We start from the raw sequence: 27,997 nt of genomic DNA on the forward strand, positions 1-27,997 counted from the left end.
GATTCGACAAATATTCAAAATATCTCGATAAACACTGACTGAAAAAAGTACTAGGAGACAAAAAAGTTTTAGAAACATTGTGTTTAACTAAGTGCCACAATAATAATTCAATTGGAACGTACACAAAGGTTTGGGGGGGTTTAAGGGAACAAAACCCCATAAAATTTTTGTGGGGTGCACAAATTTCACTTTCATTTTTTTTTAAGATGTTGCTGCCATAAAAATGCCACATGTCCATTTTCAATAAAAAATCTCTGAGAGTTTTCGATATATTAAAAAAAATCGATTTTCATTTTGTAACTTCAAAGGGCTGTAACTTTTTTTGTGTGCACTATTGTATATAGGTAAGTGAGGTTCAATCAATCTATTTTTGACCCCAGAATCTGTGGTATAATTTATGACCAATCTTTTCTGGACACCTTGTATATTGGGGTACTTAAACTCTCAAAATTTTAGACCGATACATTAATTAGTCTAAAAGAATATTTGTTTATCCCAGGGACCTATTTTCACAATAACATGAGACAAATAATTTTAAAACAGTTTAAACCATTGTCAATTATACTTAGAAGTTAAAGACAAATTAAAATTATGCGATAAAATAACCGTTTCCCTACCCAAAAGGGACGCCTATGACCGGTATTAGAAATTAGAAATTGATGGAATCGATTTATCCCTTGATATTATACCTACTTAGAATATTGTGATATTTTTTTTAATTTATATTATTGAATTTTTTAACTACTAAGTTTTTGACATCGAAAACCATTGTATTTTACATTGCTTTACATCTGTATGTTATTTCACATTCATCAGAACTGAAGAAGTGCATAATTACTGCACGAAACGTTTTGTATTAAAAGATTAAAATAGTATTTTTTTTTCTTCTTGACTGATAACCTCAATTACTACCATTACCATTTTTGTTGCAGGTTATAAAAAAATTATTGATGGAGTCTCAGGAAAATTTCATTGTGGACACCTTACAGCCATTATGGGTCCCTCAGGAGCTGGCAAAACCTCGTTGCTTAATATTCTCACAGGATACCAGTAAGTAGACATTGAATAAACATATACGAGTGTCATTCGTAAAAAATGGTTCCCTATGCCGCTGAGAAAGAATCTCAGCGTGCCGGGAGAAATCTGGCAACACTGCCTTACACATCAACTCTCCCTCTCTCTCACCCCCATTACTTTCGCCTCATTGCATTGCTGAGTATCGGCCTGTAGGCTATTGATTATGTTCAAAATAAGATAACTAACATGAGATGAGACCACAGATGAGATGGGTTGATGATATTAAAAGAGTAGCCGGAACGAATTAGAAATATGTTGCTCAGGATAGAGACCGATGGAAGGAGTTGGGAGAGGCCTATGTCCAAACGTGGACTATAGAAGGCTAAGAAGAAGATAACTAAAAGGAACTACAACGTTAACGGGATTTTATTGTCTCATATGGTCAACCGCGGAGTGCTACCATTTAGATGGGTGCGTTTTGAGAAAGGGGTGAATTAGTCCCTAGGCACAGGATAAATTAGGGTGAGTTCTATGCATTTTTGGTACAAACGCGTCTACAGGAAAGTTGTTGCAGGGTGAATTTGCTATCAAAATATATTTTAAGTTGTCAAAAATATTTTTTAACTAAAATATATTAAAAGGAAAAGCAAGAATAAACACGAAAGAAAGCAATTTTGTTTTTTGTCCCATAACTTTTTTCCACAGGGATATAGGTATAGGCATTGCTTCATCGAAAAATAACTTCCACCTTTTCTCTTTAAAATAAATATTGGTAAAATTCTTTAAGATGTATTTTTTCCAAAATAGTATTTTTCAAAGTTCGCCGCTCACAGCATTTTTGGGCCATTTTCCCCATTATTTCGCAAACATTGTTCTGTAATTTTTTTTACGCATTTCTAGGTATATGCAATGGTACATTTAGTAGAAAGAGAAGTCAATTACCTTAAAAATGGTCTACTGTATAAGATGGTATGGCTCTTTTTAAGCAAGTTATGCTTTTTCAATGTTTTATACTTTTAACGATTTTTGATATTTTTAATGTTTATTTTTTAAATTTCTCATTATGACTTTTTTTCTTGTACATTCAGGTATATGCATTGTGGAATAAAGAAAAGAGTATTTTCTTTATTTCAAAATGGTGTATCGAAAGAAATTATAGGACTATTTTTAGGATATCCAAGGGTATCCGTAATTTGAGAAAAATTTTTATTTTTTTGATTTTTTTCAATTAGAAGAATATAATTGCATGTTATAACATAATTTTTAATTATAAATATCTTTTCTTAATAACACTTATTGATATTGTGAAATATAAAGGTACTTTACTCTTGAGCGAAATTCATATTTTTTAGCATACCTCGTACACTATTGATAAAATTTGATATCTGATGATTGGATCTTAGGTTTTCGACTATGGAGAGCATTTTATAAAGAATAATTTTTTTTCGTAAAGTTAATAATAAAAAAGTTTTCTATATGGTTCCAACTTAGTGGGACCTATTGCATGTGTATCTGTATATGTCACATTTTGAAAAAGCATATCTTGTTTAAAAATAGTCCTACAATTTTTTACAATACACCATTTTAAAGTAAAGAAAATAAGCATTCCTTTTTATTATAATTTATATACCTAAATATACATTAAAAAAGTTATAATCAGAAATTTAAAAATAATCGTAATATATATTAAAAATCATTAAAAGTATAACATTTTGAACAACCATATCTTGCTTAAAAATAGTCATACAGCCTTCTACAAGAGACCATTTTAAAGATAATTGACTTTCCTTCCTACTAAATGTAGCATTGTATATACCTAAAGCTACGTCGAAAAACGTTACAGAACAATGTTTGAGAAGTATCAAGGAAAATGGGCCAAAATTGCTGTGAGTGGCGAACTTTAAAAAAATCATATTTTGGAAACTGTGAATCATACAGACTTCTACCAAACGTCGTATTAAAGAGAAATGATGAAAGATTTTTTTCTGTAAAGCAATGCTTATACCTATATTCCCGTGGAAAAATGTTATGGGGCAAAAACAAAATTGCTATCTTTCGTGATTTTATCTTGCTTTTCTTCTGAATATATTTTTGTGAAAAAAAATAATTGTTGACTTTAAAATGTGATGTTTTGATAGTAAATTTAACCTGGAACAATTTTCCTGTAGACGTGTTTGTGCCAAAAGTGCATAGAACTCACCCTACTTTGCCCTGTGCCTAAGGACTAATTCACCCCTTTCTCAAAAACGCACCGCTTTAAATGGTAGCACACCGCGGGGTTTTCATATTTGGAGGTCTGTTGACTATATGAAACAATAAAACCCCGTTAAAGTTGTAGTTTCTTTCTAAAATACATAATCAATAGCCTACTAGCAGCCTTCGAAGATGGAGGTCCCGGTCGCTGTTACCGCCAATGTGAAATTCATGCTGTGATACGTTTTTTAACTGCAAATTGGATTTTACCTCTTGACATTAAGCGCTTGTCCATATATGCAGGCGGTTACGCCGCGATTTACCAGTTTAAACGCTGGTAAACTTGCTGTACGAAGTTGAGCGGTTGCATTTGTTTCTATATTAACTTGAACTGCGGAGGTTGGGTTTTTCAGGTAAACCGCGACGTCAAAGTTGGCAAACCGCCCTAATGTGTACGAGCGCTAATCGTCACTTAATTGAAATGTATGGGGAAAAGTGCACATCTGTTCAACATGTTCGAAAATGGTGTAGAGAATCCAGCGAAGACCGAACGGAAATTCACCATAAAGCTCTAGACCAAGAGGCTGCGCTGAAAAATCTCTTTGAATTTACTAAAGCTAGATTTTTCACAGTTGATTACTGTGAGTGTGTAGAGAAACATACTGCGGTCGGTCAAGCGAAACGTAGAACAGGGGTTACTGAGAGGGTATCAAAGTTGCTTTCCTACGAAGGTAATTATTTCCATTTACTAAGGCTGAAAATCAGTACACACATTCTAAACTAAATATAAATAAAAGTTATTATAGTCGGTCAGCTGTATGACGGGACAGAGCCGGTCGGTCGACCCGAATAGTCGATTGAGGAAATAAAGCATTTTGGCCCGCAATTTTTTCGTCCAGCATGGATTTACTTGAAATTTTCACAGAAGGTAGGGTATAGTCCAAGGATCATTTTATCATGCCGCTATCATACGCTAAAATCTTGGGGGTGGTAATTTTTTATTACATTTTAACCATGTAATTCGATGGAAAGAGTGATTCTAAGAAAAAAATGTTTTTTACATTTTCTTCGTAGAACTAATATTTTTCGAGTTATTCGCGCTTGAAAATAACAGTTTTTCGACGAAAAAATCGACTTTTTAGAGGGTTTTTTGAGAATACCTCGAAAAATATGCATTTTATCAAAAAAACTGTAGATATCGAAATTGTATCTTTTAGTAACATAAACCAAATTCTTTTCCTATAATATCTTTAAGACCAATACAAACCGAGATACGGCATGCTAAAGGTTAGCTTTTTTCGTCAAATGCACAATTTGAAATATTCAAAGCCCAATAATGGGAAAAAATTGCATTTTTCGAGGAAAACTTAAATAATCTTTTTTCAAGCATACAATTATAACTTTCAAAAAAAAATAATAAAAAGTTTGTAGCATGAAAATTAAGCGACTTACAAAAAAATGTCGGTACCTGCTTTTCTCTACGAAAAAATCAGTGAAAACAACCCCTTAACTACCTTCCTAATTTAAAATTGGTCTTCACCTTTCTATCAATACACTCAAGGAGTTTGACCTATTTAAAATGCCGAATTTTGGAAAAATTGGAGTTTAAAGAAAAATTGATTTTTTACAATTCGGTATTTTTCACCTTTTACTTCAAAATATCTCCGAAAATACTGAAGATATGAAAAAAACTGTATACTACTAAATTGTAGCTTTTTTAATGACTAAAATTATCCTGTGCATAGATTTTCATTACAGTGAATATTTAGCCAGATATAGCTGTTTAAAACCTCTATTTACCAGCAAACACCCCCTTATTCGAGCCCTTTAAACCCGCCCCAATTAAAATCTAAGGCGTCTTACGGAATTTAATTTACACAGTCTTATAGCTCTTTAAAAATCCTACAAAATCATTTTTGAGGGGTCTCATTACTGAGAGGGTATCAAAGTTGCTTTCTTACGAAAGTAATTAAATCCATTTACTAAGGCTGAAAATCAGTACACAGTGAGATATATTTTTCCAAATTTAGGCATTTTAAATAGGTCAAACTCCTTGAGTGTATTGATAATATAAATATAAAAGGAACTACAGAAAGGTGAAGACTAATTTTGAATTAGGAAGGTAGTTAGGGGGTTGTTTTCACTGATTTTTTCGTAGAGAAAAGCAGGTACCGATATTTTTTTGATTAAAGTCTTTGATTAAAGTATACTTGAAAAGATTATTTAAGTTTTCCTCGAAAAATGCAAATTGCTCCCATTATTTGGCTTTGAATATTTCAAATTATGCATTTGACGAAAAAAGCTAACCTTCAACATGCCGTATCTCGGGTTGTATTGGTCTTAAAGATATTATTGGAAAAGAATTTGGTTTGTGTTACTAAAAGATACAATTTTAATTTCTACAGTTTTTTGATTAAATGCATATTTTTCGAGGTATTCTCAAAAAACCCTCTAAAAAAGTCGATTTTTTCGTCGAAAAACTCTTATTTTCAAGCGCGAATAACTCGAAAAATATTAGTTCTACGAAGAAAATGTAAAAAACATTTTTTTCTTAGAATCACTTTTTCCATCGAATTACATGGGTAAAATGTAATAAAAAAATTCCCACCCTTGAGATGGGGTGGCAACCACCCCCAAGGTTTTAGCATATGATAGCGGCATGATATAGAAAATGATCCTTGGACTATTCCCTACCTTCTGTGAAAATTTCAAGTAAATCCATGCTGGACGAAAAAATTGCGAGCCAAAATGCTTCATTTCCTCAATCGACTATTGGGGCCGACCGACCGGCTCTGTCGCGTCATACAGCTGACCCACTATAATAACTTTTATTTATATTAATTTAGAATGTGTGTACTGATTTTCAGCCTTAGTAAATGGATTTAATTACCTTCGTAGGAAAGCAACTTTGATACCCTCTCAGTAACCCCTGTTCTACGTTTCGCTTGACCGACCGCAGTATGTTTCTCTACACTTTCACAGTAATCAACTGTGAAAAATCTAGCTTCAGTAAATTCAAATAGATTTTTCAGCGCTGCCTCTCCGTCTACTCGGAGCGGAAGGCCTTCAGATTCATCGTGAATTTCCGTTCGGTCTTCACTGAATTCTCTACACCATTTGCGAATATGTTGAACAGATATGCACTTTTACCCATAAACTTCGATTAAATGACGATGAACGTCAATAGGTGAAATCTATTTAAAAAACGTATCACAGCCAATGAACTGTCAATACGGATGGAATGGCCCTGTCCCATTCAAATAGTGAAGCGAGATTGCCACCAACATACAAGAGAGAGGTTCTAGAGAGAGACAGACATGGTGCTGGAGAATTTGACAGGCCGTGTAATTTGAGTTGCCTATATAAATGGACCCGATTGAATCAGTATTGACAGTTCGTTGAATGGACCTCATATTTTAACTTTCAGGGCTGATTGGCAGCACATATTTCAAAATTTAAATACTTTTTTGTATTTACAGATTAAATAGAGTACAGAGTACCATACTTAATGTTTAAATCAGTTTAAATACTTTTCAGAATTGTTATTTGTATTTATCAAAACAAATACCTACTTTCCTAAACTATTTGGGAGTTAAATAATTTTAAAACTATTTAAATACTAAATTAGTGACTGTTTTATATAAAGTGAAGAAATCCTTGATTATGTTTTTATGTTACTTTTATATTTAGAACTTTACTTTTATATTTCCCCGATTTAAGTTGATATAGGCAACTCAAATTACACGGCCTGTCAAAGTTTCCAGCACCTTGTCTGTCTCTCTCTAGGACCTCTCTCTTGTATCGTGGCTGCATTAATTGTCTTCCTGCCTATTCCATCCGTCTTGACAGTTCATTGATCACAGCATGAATTTCACATTGGCTGTACAGACACCGGCACCACAATCGTCGAATGCTGCTAGGCTGACACTGAGCAATGCAGCGAAGCGAAAGTGGTGAAATGCGAGTTAATGGGTAAGGCAGTGTTGCCAGATTTCTCCCATCACATCGCACTCTTTCCCAGCGGTATAGATAACATTTTTCTACGAATGACCCTCGTATATTGTTTTGTTAATAATATATATTAAGTAAAAGTTCTGAAGCTATTTCTTTGTGGCATTTATGTAATATATTATTCTAACTGGGAAATAAGGCACAATTTAACTTAAAAAATGATTTTATTGACGTTTCGACTTCCACCTCGGACGTCGTTATCAAAATATAAAATACATATTACTAAATTAAACAAAAATGTTGTCGCTTAGTAAAGAAGTTCTTCTGATAATTTAATTTAATCTGACTCATTCATATAGACAATTCAGACATATATTATACATTTTAAAGTAGAAGACTTTAAAATGATATTGCCAATACTTATGAGTTGCGTTCTTGGGGCGACTTTATTGAAAGATTGTTCATTCGATTACATAAATCAACTTTAACTCAAGAATATCCGTCACAAAAAAATCATAGCATAAGGGTTTTTCCTGGTTTTTCCTCGTGATTTAGGTACTATGGAATCACTTGCATGTGGTTGTCTTTTTAAAGACAAATTACATGCTATGATTTTTTGTAACGGATATTCTTCAGTTAAAATTGATTTCATGTAATCGAATGAACTATCTTTCAATAAATTCGTCCCAGGAACGTAACATAAATATTGGCAATATCATTTTAAAGTCTTCTCTTTTAAAATGTACATATAATACCTATATGTTTGAATTGCCGATATTATGAATGAGTCAGATCAAATTAAATTATTAGAAGAATTTTTTTACTAAGCAACAACATTTTTGTTTAATTTAGTAATAATTTGTATTTTGATAACGACGTCCGAGGTGGAGGTCAAAACGTCAATAAAATCATTTGTTAAATTAAATTGTGGCTTATTTCCCAGTTAGAATCATAAATTACTTACCTACTTAGTCATAAGCCTTTCTACCTTTAGGTGTAAGGCTGGTTGAGTTGAGTTTGGCATTGTAGTCTCCATGCTTTCCGATCTTGCGTTAGGTTTCTTGTACTTTCCAATGCCAATCCCTTCTTCTCGACTTCTTTTCTGATTTCATCTACCCACATAACTCTTGGTCTTCCTCTTTTGTTTTTCCCCTGCACTCTCGTTTCGAACACTCGTCTTGTTAGCCTCTCATTCGACATTCTACACACGTGCCCGAACTAACTAAGTTGTCCCTCCACTATTTTTCATTGATTGGTTCTAGTTTTAGGTTTTGTCTAATTGTTTCGTTTCGTATTTTGTCTGTCCTCTTTCTGTTTGCTATTTTCCTCAGGAACCTCATTTCCATAGCATTGACTCTGGATTTTTGTCTCCCCGTCAATGTTCATGTCTCGCTGTTATACATGATTGTTGGTCTAACTACTGATTTAACGACTGCCGTTTTTACTTTCTCCGGTATCTCTTTTTTCTCAAAAAATGTTGTTTTCATAGCGTTAAATAAGCTTCCTGTTCGTCCCATTATCTCGTTTATTTACATGTCTTGTTTACCATTTGATTCGATTATTACTCCTAGGTATTTAAAATATTCCACTTGCTCTAGTTGTTTCCCGTCTAATTCTGTTGCGTGTGTCTTCCTAGCATTTCAAATTATCATTGTTTTTGTTTTCTCTGTATTAATTTTCATATTTATGTTTGATAGTTCTTCTTCTAGGATTTCAAGATTGTTCTGTAAGTCTTCTCTGTTTTCTGCTATCAATACCATGTCGTCTGCAAATAGTAGCTCCGATAGTTGAGTCCGTTTTATTTACCAGTATCCTAATGTTAGTTTTCTCATTCTTCTCTTGGCTTTCTTTATCGCTTCATCCAGTACCACTGAGAATAGCAGTGGACTCAGCACGCATCCCTGTTTGACGCCTTGACTTGTAGTAAATTCTCTGGATTCCTCGTTATTGGTTCTTAGTGTATTTGTATTATTTTTGTGCATATCCTTTATTACTTCTATTATGTGTCTGTCGACTCCCCTTTCTTTTAGTGTCTTCCATACGTCCTTTCTTCGGATTCTGTCAAACGCCTCTTCCAGATCAATGAAGCACATATGTATCTCTCTATTCTTCTTGATTACCTTCTCACTTACTTGTCTTAATGTGAATATTAGGTCTTGCGTGCTTCTGTCCTTCCTGAATCCACACTGTGTGTCTTCCATAGTTGTTTCTATTTGGGTTTTCATTCTTGTCTCTATTATTCTTGCAAATACCTTCCCAAGGATACTTGATATGGTGATACATCGGTAATTATTACAGTTTCTCTTGTCTCCCTTTTTGTGTAGTGGTAATATAATGTTTTTCTTCCAGTCCTTTGGTAATTCTGCTCTATTTATGATAATCATTCATTAGTTCTTTCATGCTATCCATTCCCTCTGTCCCCATGAATTTTATCATTTCCGGGGTGATATTGTCCTTGCCTGGTGCTTTGCCCAATTTTACTCTTTCTATTGCTTTTCTATAATAAATTAAATAAAAGTTTATACACAGTTCTAAATTATAAATGCAGTCCTTCAACCCTAACAGAAGATTTCATGATTGAAAATCGCAGGAAAGACACTGCGAGGCTTTACAGTCAAAAATCATAATATAGACTATCAAAGGGAAAAGCAGGTGTTATGCCACAAATTTCCTGTTGGATGTCAAACCAGTAACGACTTGTCTAATTTGAGTGTACTTACAGGATTTTGGATGTAGGTTAATGGTTTTGTTCGTCTCTTGTGGGAATGAAATTATACACTGCACTAGTTTTTATTTACTGATTTATTATTAACTTGACTATAAAAACACTTACCATAATTAAAACTACTTTGCTCTTGTAAAACGTGTGTGTGAAATAGAAAGAGAAAGAGAGAGAGAGAGAGAGAGAGAGAGAGAGAGAGAGAGAGAGTGAAAAGAAAATTTTTTGAGTACGGTGAGAGAAAAAAATAATAAGGGCGAGAACTTCGTGGCGTTACTTTCTTGTGACTTTTTTTGAGAGGGAGGAAGCGGAAGTGATTTTTCGGAAGGAAGTGAAAGTGAATGTTTTTGAGGAACCGGAAGTTATTTGAAGGTCAGGGAGGTGTGGCCTTTGACGACATAAAGTATTCAAACATTTAAAAACTTATCGTTGGTTTTTCAACACTATCTTCTTCTTATGTTAGGCCCCTTGGTCCGTTCTTCACAGATTTTGAGTGTGAATTCGTAGCTTAATCCAGTCGACAGAGATATGATCTCTAAACACGAAACGACCAAGCTGACTTTTGCTGAGAATGTCAATTGTGAGACCCCGAAAAAAATGCAAAAAAATATTTCAAATAAAAAATGTAGGTAGCTGATAATTTTGAACGAAAATGTTTATTATTATGGCTTATTTAAAATGCTCTATAAAATTATCTGGCAATAAAACAAAGATATATGCAGATTGTCTAAGGCATTTTATGTAAATCAACTTGTTTGTGTATTTTAAACAGTCCTTGGTTAAAAAAATATTTTATCGTAAAATAAATATATTTTTTGGTCGGATTTGACAATTTTTCGTATATACAGGTTGTCCAGAAACTCTACCGACAAACGAAGACAGGAGATTCCTTAGATAATTTTTAAGACAATTAAACCTAATTCACCTAGTCCGAACATGCTTCCCAAGGGAGCTAGAGCTCATTGAAGATGGCATCTTGTAATTAGTTTTTCTTAAATACCTCCAGAACGCTTCCAGTTAGAAAAACGAAAACTGGTACAATTATTTATCTTCTAGAGATAAATCGATTCCATCTCTTGTGAATTTCTAGTAGGTACCACTCATAGGCGTCCGTTTTGGGTGGGGAGTAAAAGAGCAACAAGAGTTCTGGCAATTTTCCCATGTAAAATCTCATAAGAAATGGCTAAGGTCCATTCTGCTCATTTTTGTCTCATTTTGCGCAAAGCTGACTACAGGCTGACTCGACCTGACTCGACCTGACTACAGGCTCACTCGACTCGGTCAGGTCGAGTCAGCGTCGAGTCAGGTCGAGTCAGGTCGAGTCAGCCTGTAGTCAGCTTTGCGCAAAATGAGACAAAAATGAGAAGAATAGACCTTAGCGATTTCGTATGAGTTTTTTAATCTGAAAATAGCCAGAACTCCTGTTGCCCTTTTACTGTGGGGCAACGTTTATTTCATCGCATAATTTTTTTGTCTTTAACTTTTAAACATTTTTGATACTGGATTATTAAATTGTGAGGTATTCTAGTACTAAAAGGTACTCTAGCTTTAAGTCGGTAGAACACACCGTTTTTTAAAAAAATCGATTTGAAAATTTTTCGTTTAATAAATTTGAAAAAATTTAACAAAAAACGATGTATTTTACCAACTTAAAGCAAGAGTAACTTTTAGTACTAGAATACCTCACAATTTAATAATCTAGTTTCAGAAATCCTTAAAAATTAAAGACAAAAAAGTTATGCGATAAAATAACCGTTGACCTACCCAAAACGGACGCATAGGACCGGTACTAGAAATTCGCAATTAACGAAATCAATTCATCTCTGGAATATAAATAAACGTACCAGTTTTCGTTTTTCTAAATAGTTTTTTTTTGAAATTTTTTTAATCAACAATTTTCAATGGGAAATAAGCCACAATTTTACCAAAAAAAAAATGATTTTATTAACGTTGGACGCCCAAGTCGGGTGTTGTTGTCAAAATACAAAATAATACTGAATAATACTAAACAATAATAAAAATTTTGTTGATATTCAAAAAACGAAAAATTTTCAAATCGATTTTTCTAGAAAATGGTGTATCCTATCGACTTAAAGTAAGAGTACCTTTTAGTACTATAATACCTTATATTTTAATAATCCAGACTCAAAAATGCTTAAAAATTAAAAACAAAAAAGTTATGCCATAATATAACTGTTGTCCTATCCAAAACAGACGCCAATGACCGGTACTAGAAATTTGCAATGGATGGAATCGATTTATCTCTGGAAAATAAATATGTGTACCAATTTTCGTTTTTCTAAATAAAAGCGTTCTGGAGATATTTAAGAAAAACTAATTACGAGACGCCATTTTCAAATAGCTCTAGCTCATTTAGGAAGCATTTTCGGACTAGATGAATTGGGTTAAATTGTCTTAAAATTATCTGAGGAATCTCCTGTCTTCGTTTGTCGGTAGTTTCTGGACACCCTGTATACAGAGAGGGGTAAAATTATGGAATACATTCATTTTTTCGAGAATGGGAGATTTTTAACAGAAATCGCGACACAGGTTGATTTTTATTTTTAAATTATGATTTTTTGGCAATGTATCATACTAATGACGTCAATCATCTGATCGTGATGACATAATCGAAAAAATGTTTAAATGCGCATAGGGGTTGCGTGATAGCTCATTCAAAAGGTTATTTAATTCTCTATTCATTATTATAAACCAAAATGATTTATACAGGGTGGCAAAAAAAATCGAATTAAATTAATGCAAACAAAAAGAAGAATAGATCCGATACGGCCACAACACAAAGATTACTGGAAACGGCAGAGATGAGAGTACTGAGAAGAATTACAGGAAATACACTGAGAGATCGAAAGAGGAGCGAAGATATTAGACAATATAACGTACAGTGTATAAACGAATGGACACTAAATAGAAAAAAAAGAATGGAACAACCACATAACCAGAATGGGGAGACACGTATGGTCAAAATAGCACGAGATAAATCACCAATCGGTAGAAGAAATATCGGCCGACCGCGCAAAAGATGGAGTGACAATCTTCCATAGAGGTATCAATCCGCCAATGAACAAGCAGAATTGCTTATAAAGAGGAAGAAGAAGAAGAAAAACAAGAATGTATGTAATTTATTTAATTCAAAATAATTTTACCGCTGTTAGAAAATAGAAAAACTGTTTATTTCACAAATAAACATTGCTTTCGCTTAAATTCAATGTCAAACTGCCACCCACCTGCCTCTTGGCAGTTTAAACATCTGATTTAATGGATTTTGAATTAAATAAGTGACTTACATACATTATTTTTTTTTGTGTGAATTATTATGGTAATGTTTATATTACTGAAAAGAGAATTGAATAACTTTTCACAAATGAACTATCACACGGCCCCTATTCTCATTTTAAAAAATTATCGATTACGTCTTAACGCCCAGTTGGATGACGTCACGAGTATGATATATAATATATATGCCAAAAAATCATAATTTAAGAATAAGAATCGACCTGTTTCGAGATTTCTCTCCAAAATCTTCCTAAAGATGGGGTTATAGTTCGCTAAAGATTGTTATCACGGTGAACGGCAGGTCGTGGATGCAATTATAGATCCCCTTGCCGGCTAATTTATCACTCTGTTTTACCTTATTTTGACATTTTAAAAGGTATCAGAGGATAACAATTCTAATTTTATTTCCTGCCTCTTTTGACTAATTGTTCATAGAAGGTGCTAGTTGCATCTTTAGTAATTACGAGTAGTTTAATAATTACACCGAAGAGATGAAAAGATTTGATTTCAGTTCAGTGCACCTACACAGGTGCTCCTATGAGGCAATGGTAATGCCAAAATGGGTCTACCCCAAAATCCTGACAGCCAAAATCCCGACAGCCACAATCCCGACGACCAAGATCCCGACACGCCAGAATCCCGACAGGCTAAAATCCCGACAGGCCAGAATCCCGACAGGTTTGATACGTTTCTTTTTAACATATAATTACATTTATTTCTTGTTTTTGGTTTATGGCCGTCTGTTTTTTATTTTTTGTTACTAAACAAAAGTATTTACCATTTAATATGAACTAATTTTCTAAATAAAATTTCTAACATGGGTATATGAATTAAATTAGTTTTTTGCCAATATATAGTCCAATAATATATGTATAATCCAATCCTGAATTCAAGTTTACTTTAATATAGTAGATATTATCATGTCACTTACAACCTTCCATTTCAGTAAGTATAGCTTCTATGTTATAAAATGAAGTGTTTAATAATTTTTTCTTTTAATGTACATCATTAGTACCCGTACTTATTAGTAAGTAATTAATTTTTCATTTCAATACTCTATGATATGATTTTGGTATTGCATTTGAAAAGGAAACAATAAATATTCAAAATGTAGTGGTCGGAATTTTTACTTATGCGAGAATTATTGCATATCGGGATTTTGCCCTGTCGGGATTCTGGCGTGTCGGTGTTTTGGCCGTCGGGATTTTGGCTGTCGGGATTTTGGCTGTCGGGATTTTGGCTGTCGGGATTTTGGCTGTCGGGATTTTGGGCGACACCGTGCCAAAATACGTATAAGCACATAGTAGAGGCCCTGCTCTGTAATCAAATCTGACTCATCTTTACTTTCATTTTATTTCTATTCACTTTTGTGGATATAAAAGGAACTAGTAGTGTATTCACTTTTGTGGATATAAAAGAAACTAATTCGCTAAAGATTGTTATCACGGTGAACGGCAGGTCATGGATGCAATTATAGATCCCCTTACCGACTAATTCATCACTCTGTTTTGCCTTATTTTTACATCTTAAAAGGCATCACAGGATAACAATTGGAATTTTAGTTCCTGCCTCTTTTGACTACCCTTTTAGTAAATTGTCCAATTTATGCCATCAATGAAACCTGAAAGCGAGGACTATCCATTTTAAATAATTAGATTCTTTATCTCGACAATCCAACCCCTGTTTTCGCTAAAGCAATTTTTAATTTTAGTGTGCTTAAACTCAGGGCATTTATAATCCATGAATGATATAGGTACTTCATTCTATATTGTAAATTTTATTATTGTGTAGTTTTGTGCTTTATTTCTTTTTGGATAAGACATGTATACGTTTAGTGTTTAATTGTACTATGTGTAACTATGTTATTAAAAGCAATAAAGTAAAATAATTATTTATGAAACAGTTCGTGAAGTATGCTTTCTGCGAACGCACGCGATGTTTAGAGCACGAGCGACAGCGGAGCGAGTGCTATACGTCGCGTAAGTCTTTATCTACGATAAGCAAATAAAAAAACGGTAACTCTTCGTCTCTTGAATTCACTTCTATTCTACAATTTTTAGAATTTTGACATCTAAAATTTCTAACTTTTTTCAAACCACAAAACTGTCAAAACTTTTGTTGTAATTTCGATGCCTCAGAAGCCAATCGGTGTAAGTCAATAAGTGTTTAAAATGAGATACTAAGATGTTTCTGAAAATAGTTGCAGAAATATAAGTAGTTATTAAAAATAAATAAACTATTGTTACAAAACTGACTTTTCTATGATCTTTTAGGCACTAATGTTTAGTTTCAGTTGACTTAGTTTATTTTTTTAGTTTATTTTTAATAACTTACTTCCAAACAAATAAAAAACACTGAATTTATATCCTTTATTTTACAAACTACGATATCTAATTTATTTACTACACCAAATCTACTGATTTATCTAATTACAAATTCAAAAAATATATCGCGCCCGTTACATATCAAAGTACACCGACGGTTTTAAATTAAAAAAAAATCCAGGAGGAAAATAAACTTCCTGTAGCTGGCTGTATACCATAAATCACAAAAATACCAAGTTTCTTGTAAAAGGTATATATTAAAATACCCTAAATAAGGGTCACAATACAAAACGTTTTCGGATTAAGGAATCCATCATCAGTGTTTAAAAGCCAAAATTTGCATGCCTGAGCCACCAAAATGTATCGGGTAAAAACCCTTTAAATGTAAATAATAAGGATGTTTTACATATTTATATAAAATTCATTGGATGGTATAGATAAACCTGGATGTTACCCAGGGCAACACAGGACTCTCTCCACGTGGTTGGAACTTGTTTTGGAGAAAACCTCACATATTGGATTTCAATGGCCAACTGCCAATGGTTTTAAATTCACAACTGACTTACTAGTTCCAAAAATTCCTATTTATACATTATTACAATGTTCCAGAATAAGAAAGATTATTACAAAAGAATCTTATTCTAGACACTTCTTATTCTTATTCTACGGACATCTTATTCTAGAATAACAATCGAATGGTAATTTACATAAATATCAAATAAGCATTTTCTAGAATGAAAAAGAAATATCGAGGTGTGTACCTGTTAAAAAGGTCCCCCTTTCAAAAGCATTCACAAACAAATAAATAAAATTCAGCAAACAAAAAGGGTCTGTTAAATTATAATAATTAGGCCAGGAGCTGAAAACAGTCGGGTGACATAATTATGTCACACTATCTTTATTTCATAATATGAGTAACATATTCATAAATACAAACAAGGGGATAATAATATTATTATATATAATAATATGTGTTATATCTCATAAGTCATTTTTAGGGAGAATATGACTTACACCGTTTGACTTCTGAACCATCCATTTATTGCTCACATGTCATCACCATGACAACGTGAAAGTTAAGTATATTTGATTATATGAAAGTGTGCCAAAAAACAGTGCGAAAAATAAATCCCATTAAAAATACATTGTTACTTCACGCCCACTTTAAATCCTTCACGCTCTGCTATCTATAATGACAGTTTTCACAAACTAAAAACTTATACATAATATGAGATAGAGTAGATAAAAATATATTTAGTACTTTTTTATAGGGTCACTGGAACTACTGGTACCATAAAATGCAATAGCTCTAGTAGAAAGCAAAAAGGCGTCTTACAATACAAAAAAGAATCATGTTACATCCTCCAAGATGATAGCCTACCAAATTTGTTTACAGTTGAGGAGTGTATGATGATTGCCAGTAAACTTAAAATTGCCAATATGGCCAAAAAAGCAAGGGAATTTTTGGTAAGTTGTTAAAGATATTTAATTGTGAAGAATGCATAATTTAATAATAATTTAATTTGCATTTTCTGAAAATGTAAGGTAGTTGTGCCAAATAAGGCCAATTGTAATATAAATATTATGTTCTTAAATATTGTTATATAAAATAGTAAATTTATTTATAGTCCAGTCGGGTTAGACGAATAACAGGCCTAACCTTGCATTAGGAGCTGCCCCAAATTTTATTTTTTTAATCTTTAGGGGGAGGGGTCAATAGTAGTGTAAATTTAAAATCTCGACTGAATTCCGCCATTGCGTTAGCCGCCATCTTAATTTTAAACGAGAACCGTTTTTGCTCAATATCTCCGCCATTTTCAAATTTTCGACAAAAAGTATAATAACCAAAATTGTTGAAAATGTAATTTTCTATCATTTCTCTTTTCACAATTTTTTCGTGCCATCGATATTTTCCGAGTTAGAGCGGAAAATAGTGACAGTTATATATAAATAGAGCATAATTATTGAATTATCTCGTTTATTGCTAGTTTTACGACAAAAATGTTCCTATACAACAATAGATAGAATTGAATTTCTACACAATTTTAGTTTCTTTCATTTTTTTGCTAAAGTTAATATTTAAGGCAGTATGTATGCGATAATGACGCGAGCGTAGACCTGATTGATTTTGTAGCAATTGTTTTTGTTCAATATCTACGCCATTTTCAACTTAAATTGTTCCAAATATGATTTCCTACAATTTCTTTTTAACAATTTTTTTCATGCGGTTGATATTTTCCGAGTTAAGTAGGAAAATAGTAAAAAGTGGTGGGGGGAGCATAATTACTGAATTGAATCTTTTTTCCGAGCTGCCCCAAATATTATAATTCTATACTTTACGGGAGATCAATAGTAGTGTAAATTTAAAATCTCGACTGAATTCCGCGGTTGCATTAGCCGCCATATTGATTTTAAAGGAGAACCGCTGTTGCTTAGTATCTCCGCCATTTTTAACTTTTCGACAAAAACGGTAGGAACTAAAATTGTTGGAAACGCAGTTTCCTACAATTTCTTTTCCACAATTTTTTTATTCGATCAATATTCTCCGAGTTAAGGAGGAAAATAGTGGAAGCGGAGGGGAAGCATAATTATTGAATTTTCTCATTTATTATTAACTTTACGACATAATTGTACCTAAACAAAAATAAAGAGAATTATATTTTATACAATTTTTGAAACTTCCAATGAAACACCAACCAAACTAAGTACATAAAATACATAAATAATAACTTATATGCATTAAGTTCACTTAATTTTATTAACTAGCGGGTTTTATTTGTTGAATTTGTCTGTCGATAATTAAGTTTCATGTCAGCTAACATATTTTAATAATTTTTTTTAATTTTGAACCCCGTTGAAGGGAATTTTCCCATTCCCCCCCCCCCCTCTTAGACCCGCCACTGGTTCTCTCGAAAAATTGTAGTAAATCGTAATTGCAACAATTTCAGTCCTTACACTTTTTGTCGAAAAGTTGAAAATGGGGAAGATATTGAACAAAAACAATTGCTTTAAAATCAATCGGGTCTTACACTCGCGCTTTTACCGCATACGTACTACTTTAAATATTGATTTTATCAAAAAAATGAAAGAGATCAAAATTGTACAAAATTTAATTCTCTTTATTTTTGTATAGGTTAAAATTTGTTGTAAAAGTAATAATAAACGAGATAATTCAATAAATCAATAATTATGCTTTAACTGTCACTGTTTTTCCCCATAACTCGGAAAATATGGACCACGCGAAAAACATTATAATTAACGAAATTATAGAAAATTGCATTTTCAACAATTTCAGTTTGTATATTTTTTGTCGAAAAGTTGAAAATGGTGGAGGTATTGAGCAAAAACGGTTCTCGTTTAAAATCAAGAGGGCGTATAACGCAACGGTCAAATTTAGTCGATATTTTAAATTTATACTACTATTGACCCCCCCCCCTAAAGATTAGAAAAATAATATTTGGGGCAGCTCCTAATGCAAGGTCAAATGGTATCCCGACTGGGCTATTATTAAACTGCTGGCTTAAACTTTACAAAACTAAAAAAAATGCATCCGACAAAACAGCTAAGGGTAAATAGTGCGAAAGAATTCCAGATGAAACTGATAAAAAAAGAAAAAAACCACAAATATTAGAAGACACATGGAATGAAATAAAAAGCTGGTTACATTCAGCGTAAAAAGAGTGCATACCGCGTAAAATACAAAAGTAAAATATACGATGTCAGGGGAAACCTTGGAATTAGTGAGAAAAGAAGAATTATACTTCAACATACCACAAAAATGTCTATGCATGAAAGCCATGAACTATACTGCGAGGCATAAGTTAGGGATATAGAAAATTGTGCTTATTTCCATAGTTGATTTTTTGTGAACATATTGACATATTCCGCTAATTTTTTTTAATACTTTAGATTTTTCTTTTGTATTTACACAGTTGGGTAAAGATTTACTCAAAATTTTTTTTGCGCCTATACCGGGTAGAAGAAAAGAAATGTTTTTCTTATGTTAAGTTTGAGAAACCCTGTAGGCAGGACACGGTACAGGTGTGGGTATATATCGAAATAGTATTTTCTTTTTGAATGTCCCTAACAACTTTAGAAATAAAGAAAATAGGTGGTTTTGCTCTTTAAAATGTGTTTTAACTGAAACAAAACTAAATTAACAATAAAAGTAATAGTTAACAAAACTTTAAAAACAGAAAGGCACATAACGTAAACAGTTCTAATCGATGCCTATAAGAGTTATTTGTCGTCCAGGTCAACGGTACGCACAGCGCAACAGTTAACAAAACTTTAAAAACAGAAAGGCACATAACGTAAACAGTTCTAATCGATGCCTATAAGAGTTATTTGTCGTCCAGGTGAACGGTACGCACAGCGCAACAGTTAACAAAACTTTAAAAACAGAAAGGCACATAACGTAAACAGTTCTAATCAATGCCTATAAGAGTTATTTGTCGTCCAGGTGAACGGTACGCACAGCGCAACAGTTAACAAAACTTTAAAAACATAAAGGCACATAACGTAAACAGTTCTAATCGATGCCTATAAGAGTTATTTGTCGACCAAGTGAACGGTATGCACAGCGCAATATAAGAGAGATGAGATTGTTTAATAGAGGCTCTCTGATGTGTGGGGTGGAATTTCCTTGAGGGTAAGTACGGATTCGGTGTCAACGTGGAGGCTCATTAAATAGCGAGAGGTACATTACATAGATTTTTTCTTTAAACACTGTTTTCCTTTCGCACTATATATAGGAAATAATTTCATCTTAGTGGTATGATAAGATATGGCCTCTTCACATATCGCATATCGTCAGTTAAAACACAACGAGTAAACCGTCTAGTTTATTTGTTATTAAAGATATCAGAGAGAATAAAAAAATAAATTGTTCACAAAATATGAGACTACAACATATCGATGTATACCCACCTTTGTACCTTTTTTTAATCTACAGGGTGTCTCAAACTTTTGTTTTGGTTAAAAAACATGTTAAACTACAAAACCGTGCATTTTATTTGTTTCTAAAGATATCAGTAAGATTCAAAAAACAAACTATTCACAAAACATAACGCTACAATATGATACCGATGTATACCTACTCACATTTGTACCTCATCCTCCCTACAGGGTGTATCAAACTTAACATATGAAAAGCATTTCTTTTCTTCCACCCGGTATAAGTACAAAAAAGCAGTTTGAGCAAACATGTGCAAAACTTTGTAAATACTAAAGAAAAATCTAAAATAATAGGAAAAATGAGCGGAATCCGTTAATCTGTTCACGAAAAAATCAGACTACGAAAATGAGCATCATTTTCTAAATCCCTAACTTATGCCTCGCATATCCGGACGGTTCTGCCATCCGTATCTACCGAGAAAGGCAGTCCTGCTGTTGGACAACGCACCCTCTCATCCCGACCCAAAAGAACTAAAAGATGGCGAAATAATGTACTGTAGAATCTATAAAACGTGTCTATCGACGAAAGTTATTAACGGCGTTAATTACTGAAATGTATGAAGGAGAAAACGTTTCAGAGACTATAAAATAAGTATTGGTCTTGATATCCGGCTTTTTTCATATCCGGATCGGTCTGTCGCCACATTGATCCGGATATGGCAGGTTTTACTCTATTAGAAAAACACGAATTGGACCATGGCATAATGGAGTACTTAACGTAATGTTTACTGACCAGTGCAGGTTTCTTTTAAATCATGTTGATGAACGTGTTGAGTCTGGAGAAGACCAGGCGAGCGCTTTTTGGATTCTACAATTGAAGAATCCCATGCTTTTGGCGGAGGTTCAATTATGGTTTGGGGTAGGATAACTTTAAATTGCCGCTCTAACCTAATAATTACTCGGCGAGGGGCGATGACGGCAGCGCGGTACATTAATGAAGTTCTTGAACCATATGTTTCTCATTTGCTGAAAATATGGGTCCAGAATTTATCCTTCAGGAAGATAATGCGAGACCGCACGTGGTTAGGATAGTGCAAACTTATTTGACTACCGTCAATATTCAGGTTATGGAGTGGCCAGCGAGGAGTCCAGATTTAAATTCCATTGATCACATTTGGAATGCAATCGGGATGCGTTTGAAAGATCGTCAGTCACTTAGAAACCTACATGTTGAACAAGTTCTCTTGGAAGATTGGAATTAACTAGATCAAGAAATTAGTCGAAATATCATTGGAAGCATGCCTGGACGTTGTGCAGAAGTTCGGCGGGTTAGAGAAGCCCATGCCACAGAATAGGAAACAATATCTACAACATACATGTCTACAACTAATAGGAAACGAAATTCATATTCTGTGCCCATACACGCTATTGGTTTTGTTTTAAAATAATTTTTATCAACGCTGTGATCAGTGACGGTTTAAGGCATCATGGGGCCATAGGCGGCCATAAGAAGTAGGCCACTTTATAGCGACCATTTACTAAAACAAATTTACAGGTATTTATGTTGTTTTGGGAAGTAGTTACTCTAAAAATAAATTACGACAATGTAAAAAGTTAATTTTTTTATTTTTTACACAACTTCTCATTAATAGTCCATTAAAAGAAAAAAGGGATATTGTGTCGATATGTGATTTTGCGCTGGGTATGAGTGCCACCCCTTCGGGTGTGAAAAAACATGCATTTAAAATAAGTGCGGAAACTTATATAATAAGTCCTAAGTAACTTTTGTTCTATTAAGTTTTTTCACTAAATCAATACTTTTTGAGTTATTTGCGAGTGAATATCTTCATTTTTCAACAAAAAAAATACGTTTTTAGAGGGTTTTTCGCAAAAACCTAAATTAAGTATTTTATCGAAAAAATACTCTTAGAAAAAATATAGCGTATACAAAATTAAAAAAAAATGGTGTATGTATGAAGTATGTAGACCCAGTATAAGCAGAACTGGAGCTAATGAAAAGTAGATTCTTATTCGACAAATTCCAAATCAAATATTTCAAAGTAAATAACCAAACAATGAAGCACTTTTCGGTGAAAAATCATCACAACTTTTTTAAAGTGTTAAAAAAGTTTTATTTTTGTTTTTTTTAAGTATAAAAATTAAGCAAGTAAAGCTTAAAATAATGTTGATTCCTTTTTTTGGTAAAAAAATCTTGAAAATTTATGAAAATCTTAAAAAAACTTATAAGTATATTATTTATATGATCTGTAAGTTTCACCGGTTCACAGTGCTTACATTTCAAAACAATGGGATTTAAAGCAAAACAAATTTTTTGAAATTTTGAAAAAATAGTACATTGTTTACCGGGTAGGAAAAGCTTAACATTCCTGGACGACTGTGAAGATTGCTAAGTCGAGGCGCAAGCCGAGACTTAGCAACACAGAGTCCAGGAATGTGGCTTTTCCTACGAGGTAAACATACTATTTTTCCGCAAATCGTTTAAAATTCGACAGATATTGATTGATTTAAAAAAAACGCGATAATTTTATTCCCAAATAAATGGTGCTTTGAAATTCCTAATAAAATTACTTGGGTTACTATGGAAACGTATTGAGGTTGAATTGTCAAACTTGACGCTTATAAATTTAATTGCTGGTGTTCTCGAAAGTAAAATGATAAGTGATGATGAAATTTCCATTCCTGGGACTCCTCCAGAGCTGGTTGAGGCAGTGAATACTGCTTCATTAGAATTATTGCCAAAGAAATCAAGAGAAAAGTACGAAAATGCATACAGACGTTTTATGGATTATCGCAGAGTAAAAATACGAGTTCTTTCTCAGAAAATGTTGTAATGGCATACTTCCTAGACCTTTGTTTAAAGATGAAATCTTCAACATTATGGGCCAATTATTCAATGCTGAAGTCAACCCTTGCACTTAAACACAATGTAGATATATCTACATACTCAAAACTTCGTTCTTTATTGAAACAGCAAGCTCAAGGTTATAGGGCAAAGAAATCTAAGATTTTAACGAAGGAAGAAATTGAAAAATTTATCCAGGAAGCTCCAGATAAAGAAAATTTAATGATTAAGGTAATTTACAAGGTTTTAATAGCAATGTGTTTTCTATCATTTATGTAGAACACTAACAACTGTACGGAAATATCATTTCCTTACAGTAAGGAAATGACATTTCCTTACAGTAAGGAAGTCCTGACTTTTTCTTCAAGAAATTTTGACAGGAATGTCAAAATTTCCTGGCGATTTGCGGAAAATGTCTTTTTCCGCAAATCGCCAGGAAATTTTGACATTCCTGTCAAAATTTCTTGAAGAAAAAGTCAGGACTTCCTTACTGTAAGGAAATGTCATTTCCTTACTGTAAGGAAATGATATTTCCGTACAGTTGTTAGTGTTCTATTTATAAGCGTCAAGTTTGACAATTCAACCTCAATACGTTTCCATAGTAACCCAAGTAATTTTATTAGGAATTTCAAAGCACCATTTATTTGGGAATAAAATTATCGCGTTTTTTTTAAATCAATCAATATCTGTCGAATTTTAAACGATTTGCGGAAAAATAGTATGTTTACCTCGTAGGAAAAGCCACATTCCTGGACTCTGTGTTGCTAAGTCTCGGCTTGCGCCTCGACTTAGCAATCTTCACAGTCGTCCAGGAATGTTAAGCTTTTCCTACCCGGTAAACAATGTACTATTTTCAAAATAACTTAAAAATTATTAGTGGTACCAAAAATCTTAAAGAGTAGAAAAATGTAGGTTTTGCTTTTATGAATATTTCAAATTTTTGCTTTTTTTTGAAGATAAAAATTGGTTAAGATATGACTGTTCAAAATTTGCATACCCTGGGTAGAGAATTTTTCATTTATTCAAAATTAATAAATGAAAATAGTTTCTATCCTTGTGGGATCGATGCTCACCGGAGGGACCGCAGACGTTCGGATACAATTAGCGTCTCTTTGACAAAACAATGACGACTTTGCACTACCCATTACACTAGGTACCTGATTGGAAAAATCCACTGTACCATGCCAATGGCCATTAGTTGTCGAGGCATTAAGCCAAATAAAAAATGGCATACACTCGTTATTAGTGACTTGTTCAAGCCCTTTCTACTACAGCCCTTTTATAAATAAGCACTTTATACCGATAAAACTTACAGAGCATATAAACAATACATAAGTAAATTAGCTTGTGAAGCGGTAAGGATTAACTTCATTTGGGATGCTAATTAGCGGAATGGGACGTTTCGATGCCGCCGGTTCATCGCCGGCCGTTTCGATGCCGCCGGTTCATCGCCAGTCCATTTCATCGCCGTCATATCTCGCAATTCCTAGAACTCCTAATTAATACTAAAAATAACTAATAATTGTAACTGTCGAAAATTCGGAAATATATCAGATAGCGATTAATTGACTGGCGATGAATCGGCCGGCATCGGCATCGAACTGGCGGCATCGAAACGGCGGCGATGAAACGTCCTAAACCCCTAATTAGGGGGTTATTTTCACCGGTTTTTTTACCCAAAAAATGGAATCAACTTTATTCTGAGTGTATCTTGCTTACTTTTTATGATAAATTTTTTTAAAAAAACAAGAATAATGCTTTTTTAAACATTTATACAAGTTATGATGAGTTTTCCATGAAAAGTGCTCCATTTTTTGATTATTTCACGTTGTATTATTCGATTTTGAATTTGACGAATAAGAACCTACTTTTCATTAGCTACAACTCTACTTCTACTGGGTCTACAGATTGCATACATACACCATTTTTTCAACGGTTTAAAAGCTATATTTTTGCTAAGAATATTTTTTCGAGAAAATACTTACTTTTTGAGTTATTTGCGAAAAACCGTCTAAAAACGTGTTATTTTTGTTGAAAAATGAAGATATTCACTTGCAAATAACTCAAAATGTATTGACTTGATGAAAAAACTCTATTGAACAAAAGTTGCTTAGAATTAGTTAGTTTATCCACTTCCGGACGTATTTTGACGGTATATTTTTTCTCCCCCGAGAAGAGGTGGACTCAACCGTAGAGCAAAGACACACATTGGCACAATATCACTTTTTTCTTTGACATGTTAGCTATGCTTTAACCAAATTTCATGTCAATCCAAGCTCTTGTTTCAAATCCAAAGGTTCTTTAAAATCCGGAGGTTTTGCAATATTTTACCGTGAGTGAAGACTATAAGGCCCATCGGTGGGTCGAAATTGGAAAAAAATCGTACCATACCAAAATAATTACCAGCTTCTAAGCAAAATTTGCTTGCAAAATTGATTACCAAATTGAGGGAATGATTAGAACATGGAATATAAAAATGCCTTTGGAGATTACTGCTTAATATGCCTTGAAGTCGGTTGTATTTTCCTGATATTTGACAGAAGACAAAGCAAAAAACTGAGTTTGACTGGAAATCATAAATTAACCATTCTTTTTTTTGTCTCAATTAGCCCTATTTGAATTTTTTAACATTTTGTTTTAATTACTGCTTAAATAATTCAATATTAATTAATGCATATGTGTGGGATGCGGGCCCCATCAAGTGCCCGGGCCCTAGGCGGCCGCCTAGTCCACCTAATGATTAATCCAGCACTGGCTCTGATTAAAAAACTAAATCGAATTTTTCACATTTAACGCTTTATATTTTTTTCACAAGAAAATGTACAGTTCGGTAACAAAAACTTTGCTATATTTATAGCGAAAACCCTTATAATAATTAAATAAAAATAATATAATCATAAAAAAATTAGTTCAAAGCTACAAACATCTTTATAAGTGGCTCCTTTTTCGTTTTGATTAGTTTTGATTAAATTTATTAATTTTCTTTTTCAGTTGTAGTTTGATTGATTATTTTTTTTTTCTTTCAGATTAACGAAATCCTAACCAATCTAAGCTTATTAAAGGCAAAGAATACTAGATGCCAATCTCTATCTGGTGGTCAAAAGAAAAGGTTATCAATAGCTTTGGAATTAGTTGATAATCCACCGATTCTATTTTTGGACGAACCAACTACGTGAGTGGTATTGATTATCTCGTTTTTCTAAACTGTTTAGACATTTATTTTTCTATAATGTCATATTATAATAGAAGAGGCTTGATTGTCGTTCACTAGGGTAACAGCCCGTTAACAATTGTGTGTGGGATCCGTATTTTAATCGGAGGTTCCAGTGGCAGAGCATTTTATATGGAGGTATTCACATTTATCGGACACCGATTTTTGTTGACGACGACAATAAAAATGTCGGCTGTTTTGTGTAAAATTGTGTCGGATCTCGCTCGCCTATGAATAAGAATAGCGCTGTTCACATTTGTCGGGGGTCGGGGCGGGGCTAGTGATGCCACATAAAGTATAAAAATTCAGTCTTTCTAAATATGAAAAAATAATTATTTTTCTACGGGTAACGGTTAAAAAGTTATTCTAATTGTTTATAAGTAAGCGAAAAATCGACATGTTTTTGCAAAATAATTTTACACTGTTTAAAATTACTTTTTGTCATTTTGGAAGTTATACTTCTTTACCGGCGATATGAGGGTAAATTTTTATATGTTAAAACCTATGATCCCGGCGCATGCGCATTATAACTTTGTTCTGATTGGATGTTCAAATGACATTTCAAAAATTATTCAATATGGCGGCTGTGGCACAGCTGTAGTTTGATTATTTATGGTTGTTGCGTTTTAAAATTTGTGTGAAAAGAAACACCAAACAAAAGTTAGTTAATAGTTATACTGCCTTTTTAAATAGTTTTCATATACCTATATTTTTGGACTTTTGGACTATTTTGGACAAGGAAAACTCATTCTAATTTGGTAAGTAGTTTTTATTATAATCATATTGTAATTATACATTTGGATTAGGTTGAAATACAGTAGAGCGTCGATTATCCGAACTAATTAGGGGACATAGGTGTTCGGAAAACCGATTTGTTCGGATAATCGAACTACAATATATTGATACATATTTATAGTCATACATATTTATCCACAAGTGAATAAAAGCCATATTTATATACCTACATATTTATTTATATCTTGATAATGACAACTAGCAACTAAACAAAAAAGTGCAGTCTTTGCAACAACATAATTATTTTTGGTTACAATATTGAAGAAAATTGAAGATATTTTAAGCGTCAATTACTAACGCTTGCTCGGTATTCGAGTGCGGGACGCGGGAGTCGATAGTTCGAATAAGCGGTCGTTCGGTTGATCGACGTTCGGATAATCGACGCTCTACTGTACATTTATTTTCTCAAGAATGGGGATTTTAAAGAGAAATCCCAAATTAATTCCGATTTTTATTTTTAAATGATGATTTTTTGGCGTAGATTTATTTATCTAGTAGGTATGTAATGCTTTGATTTACATACTTAATTTGATTACCAACAAAAGGTCTACCAATCTTCATCTAATATATTGTTTTCTTACTGTTTTGTTATATTTTAATATTTTCTTCCACAAAATTTAAACTACGTAATTTAATTATATTCAAAACAACTGTCAAACAGTAAAACGTTCAGTTACCCTATTTTTCCACATGACAAATAATGTGGAATTGGACAAGTGAGTCTAGGCTTCGAT

The 27,997-nt window shown here is 33.1% G+C and overlaps 1 protein-coding gene across 7 annotated transcripts in view; it reads left to right on the top strand.

The window, feature by feature from the left end:
• The window catches only part of LOC114331282 (ATP-binding cassette sub-family G member 1), a 330,676-nt gene that overhangs the window by 210,886 nt on the left and 91,793 nt on the right, over positions 1-27,997 (top strand). For 4 of the 7 annotated variants that reach the window (XM_028280802.2, XM_028280803.2, XM_028280804.2 and 1 more), the window contains exons 2-4: positions 933-1,050; positions 16,770-16,965; positions 26,284-26,429. In XM_028280802.2, coding sequence (XP_028136603.1) covers positions 933-1,050; positions 16,770-16,965; positions 26,284-26,429 — 460 coding nt within the window. Of the gene's footprint in view, positions 1-932; positions 1,051-16,756; positions 16,966-26,283; positions 26,430-27,997 lie in introns of all 7 variants that reach the window. The other 3 variants (XM_028280805.2, XM_028280806.2, XM_050656681.1) reach the window with 1 other exon arrangement.

Source organism: Diabrotica virgifera, chromosome 1 (assembly GCF_917563875.1).
Source record: "Diabrotica virgifera virgifera chromosome 1, PGI_DIABVI_V3a".
Taxonomy (NCBI): Eukaryota; Metazoa; Arthropoda; class Insecta; order Coleoptera; family Chrysomelidae; genus Diabrotica; species Diabrotica virgifera.